This window comes from Castanea sativa, chromosome 8, assembly GCF_040712315.1.
Source record: "Castanea sativa cultivar Marrone di Chiusa Pesio chromosome 8, ASM4071231v1".
NCBI classification, from domain to species: domain Eukaryota; kingdom Viridiplantae; phylum Streptophyta; class Magnoliopsida; order Fagales; family Fagaceae; genus Castanea; species Castanea sativa.
In genome coordinates this window covers 41,931,415-41,936,039 of record NC_134020.1, presented here as the reverse complement: position 1 = coordinate 41,936,039, position 4,625 = coordinate 41,931,415, and the positions used below count along the sequence as shown (strand labels likewise).

Sequence of the window (4,625 nt, the reverse complement as noted above, 5' to 3'; positions counted from 1 at the left end):
AATTCTTCTTCCTTTTGAAACACGTATAAACCTGACAGAATGTACAACGCTTGTGAATAAACCATGCAGAAAAAAAAAAAATCCCTCCAAGTTTTTTTTATCTTTGTATTACTTTGTACTTTATATTTTTAATAATAGTTTAAAGTAGAAACTTATTAATTGTGGATAAAAAAATACCTATATAAGAATCGACAATAACCAACTAAGAAGTTATAAAATTTGTTGTGAAAACAGTTATATTGGTTACATTGCTCTTATATTTTATTGTATGAGAATGTTTACAGTAAAACTCACCTGTTTGAACCTCTAACAATAGAAAAGGTAGAAAAGAAAACTGTTTAGAAGCTTCAAAAACAAACAACATACTTAATTTCATTGTAGAAATTCTAATTAACTTATGTATAAGGTTTTTTTTTAAGAGGAAATATTGAAGACTAATTTTAAAAAACTGACTATATCAACTAAGAAGTACATAATGAAATTATGGTAGAACACCCTCTATCTAAAAACTTGTGCATATATATGTGATTATTATTTTTCTTTTTCTTTTTAATACTCTTTATTATTATTTTTATTATATATATAAGAGCATGCATCTGACACCTGCTATTTTTCTTTTGGCTCCAAATGATTTGTTTATCATCCACAAATTTCTATACGACTCCGTCATTTTAGACAATGATTGTTTGAATCAAAGTGTACATGTGTGCCATACAATTCTCCATTAATTATATGCACCCTTAACATCCATCTCTCTCTCTCTATCTCTCTCTCTCTCTCTCTGCAACAATGGCAAACTCAGAAGACACACTCCAAAAGCCTCACGCAATCTTCATTCCCTACCCTCTTCAAGGCCACGTGACCCCATCCGTACATCTAGCCATCAAGCTAGCATCAAGAGGCTTCACCATCACCTTCATCAACACCCAATACATCCACCACAACACCTCCAGAGCCAAACCCAAAACCAACACCAACGATGACATCTTCTCCTCCGCCCGCGACTCCGGCCTCGACATACGCTACACCACCGTCTCCGACGGCCTCCCCGTGGAGTTCGACCGCTCGCTCAACCACGACCAGTTCATGGCCGCCTTGTTGCACGTGTATTCGGCGCATGCGGAGGAGGTGGTGGAGAAGATTGTGAGGTCGGCAAAGCCACGAGTTTGTTGTCTGATTGCGGACACTTTTTTCGTGTGGCCATCAATGATAGCTAGGAAGTTTGGGCTGTCTTATGTTTCTTTCTGGACAGAGCCTGCTTTGGTCTTCACCTTGTATTATCATCTCAATCTTCTTAGGCTTAATGGTCATTTTGGTTGTCAAGGTAAGCACCCTCATGTTTTTTCATTTGCGCATGTTCTAATTTTCACTTATAAATGTGGATTTTTTTTTTTTTGATAGGATAAATGTGGATATTAAAATATACATAGCTGATGTCATTTTATATGGGATATTCTTGATGTGAGACAATAATTTTCCTTATTTTCTCACTCATAAATTACAAAGTTAAAAATTTTTGACTATGCCAATCAAAGGAATTGTGAATATAAATGGTTTTCAACATGTTAACGAATATCTATATATATACTGAATTGTGCTTATTTTTCGTTTAGTTAGGCATTTTAGGAGATTAAAAGTGTGTTTTTAAAATTCAAAACTCTCTTTTGAAACCATAACTCATAACTCTTTTACATAGGCTTATTTTAAACTCAAAATACAATTTTTTAATAACTTATACAAATACACATATGTAAAGTCATAATCTCTAAGTATAGCTGTGTATAATAGAACCCAAAAGATGATTATTATTTGTAAAGTCATATGCATGGATGTATCTTGTGGGAATCAATTATTACTACATGTTATTGTATATCACAAGCGATGTTATATATATACTAGTATGTAATTCCATGCAAATGCATAGATGCATTTAAAATTAAACAAAATATTTTATTATAAAAATATAAATAATTAGTCAAATTATTATTATTTTTTCAAAAACAAAAACATATAACACATGCATTCATGCATACGTATAGATACATTTAAAATTAAATACAATTTTTATCATAAAATATAGAAATTATTCGAATTATTTTTCTAAAGTAAATATAATTAGTCACATATTAAAATTCTTATCTAAATTTAATACTACTTATAATCTTTTTTTTTCTAATTTTGATAAGATAGAACGTGTGGTGATTTTTATTTTATTTATTTATTGAGAAAAATGCGGTGATTTTTATTGAGTATATGTATTTTTTTTTTAAATTTATAGTTCATTAATATTAGATTCTTAGTATATAAGCAAACATATGACACATGTTTAAGTAGATAATTATGGTATAGTCCACATATAAATTTAGACACATGCAAAATTGGATTATAATTTCAAATTTTAATTCAACTTTCTCTAAGTTTTACCTATTAATATAAATGTATATAGATGACTTATAAATTTGATTTTTTTTTAGCTATATGATTATTTTTTTATAGTTTATTATATTGGACTCCTCGTTTTCTACGCTAAATTAACTAATTTAGCACAAAAATTAAAAAATTTAGATTAGATGAGACACCTAACCCAAAATTAAACTCTAATTGAAATTCAATTTTTTATACTAAATTAACTCACTTGACACGAAATTTTAAAATTTAGATTAGATGAGACAGATAGCCCAAAATTATACTCTTATTGAATTTCATTCAAAATTTAATTGAATTTTCTCTCTACTTTACCTATTATTATATATATAGATTCTTCTAATATATGTTATATTTTTTTTTACTTTTGTGATCAGATGTTCGAGAGGACCCCATAGACTACATACCAGGTGTCCAAGCCATGGATCCAAAGAACATGACCTCATATCTTCAAGACACCGATACATCAACTGTATGCCACCAAATAATCTTCAGGGCGTTTGAGGATGCTAGAAGTGCTGATTTTGTTCTATGTAACACAATAGAGGAGCTTGAACCTGAGACCATATCAGCTCTACAAGCCAAAATGCCATTCTATGCCATTGGGCCAATTTTCCCATCTGGGTTCACCAAGAGTAATGTGGCCACGAGCCTATGGTCCGAGTCAGACTGCACCCAATGGCTCAACAATAAGCCTCGTGGGTCGGTCTTGTATGTCTCATTTGGTAGCTATGCCCATGTTTCAGAAAAGGACCTTATAGAAATAGCCAATGGCCTCTCACTTAGCAAAGTGAACTTCGTTTGGGCACTCCGGCCTGATATTGTGAGCTCTGATGATGCTGATCCATTGCCCGTTGGATTTAGAGAGGAAGTTGCTGACCGTTCGATGATTATACCTTGGTGTTGTCAGAACACAGTGTTGACCCACCCGGCAATCGGAGGGTTCTTAACACATTGTGGGTGGAACTCGATATTAGAAAGTATTTGGTGTAAAGTCCCATTACTATGCTTTCCTTTGCTGACTGATCAATTCACTAATCGCAAATTAGTGGTTAATGATTGGAAGATTGGGATTAACCTAAGCAACAGAAAGTTAATCACTAAGGAGGAAGTTTCAAACAATGTTAAACGTTTGATGAGTCCGCTAGGGAAGGCAAATAAGAAAGCAATCATCCAGGTTGGGAACACATTGGAGAATGCATTGAAACCAAATGGATCTTCAGAGAAGAATATGGGCAAGTTCATCAAAGATCTAAAGGCTAAGATACAAGAAAAATATGATATCCTTCAGGCCTAGCAGGAATAATATAAATATCCATTGGACCTTTTATATGGTTAATATGATATCCTTCAAGCTTAGCAAGAATAATATAGATATATACACAGTCTCTAATATGGTTAATTTTGTGGTTAGGGAATGTCTCAGACTAGGATGTTATCAGTTGTGCCCTGTGGCCGTTATCATGTCATTCACTTGTACACAATTCAATCAATCACTATATATATATTTATTTATTTATTTAAAAAAAATACCTTATACTATAGTATGAGGTTCTGGAGTCATATAACGTATTCTTGAGAATTTTTTATTTATTCTTTCACCTTAATAAATTTTACATTTATATCAAAGTATTAGTTCATTGAATTAACCAATGAAATAAATGTATATAATAATTATTTATATTAGAGGAATTTATATGATTATTTTTATAAATTTTATATAATAAACTTTTTTTTGAGATTACTAATGGGATAAATACATTTATTTTGTTATATTAATTATGTTAAGTGGTATATTAATTTTGTAAATATTAGTCGCTAACTCGTGCAATATACGGGAAAGCTGTTAAGCTATCAGTTATGACAGTGCTTAACAGCCTTAAAACCTAAGACAAACCCATGAAATGGATTTGAAATTTTTTTCACAAATAAAGAAAATCTTGTATGAAGTTTTGTAAATATGATACCTTACGTTTTGTGAAAGTGAGAGTCATATTTGATATATTTAAGAAGCAAATAAATATCTAATGTAATACTAACAGATATCTAACTCTCATCACAAAAAATGAATGTTGCACGTTAGGATTACAATCTCAAAATTGCCTATCCTATAGTCAATACTAAACATTCAATTACTAAATGAAAAATATTATTTAAACAAAAATTACTTATTTATTTATATAAATAAGTAAACATAGATA

At 30.9% G+C, this 4,625-nt stretch overlaps 1 protein-coding gene across 1 annotated transcript; it reads left to right on the top strand.

Annotated features, from left to right (window-relative positions):
• The first annotated feature begins 756 nt into the window (after positions 1-756).
• LOC142606346 (UDP-glycosyltransferase 86A2) lies at positions 757-3,721 on the top strand. The gene is made up of 2 exons (XM_075777712.1): positions 757-1,324; positions 2,802-3,721. The coding sequence occupies exons 1-2, from the start codon at positions 790-792 to the stop codon at positions 3,719-3,721; spliced, it is 1,455 nt and encodes a 484-aa protein (XP_075633827.1). The 5' UTR covers positions 757-789.
• The last annotated feature ends 904 nt before the right edge of the window (positions 3,722-4,625 follow it).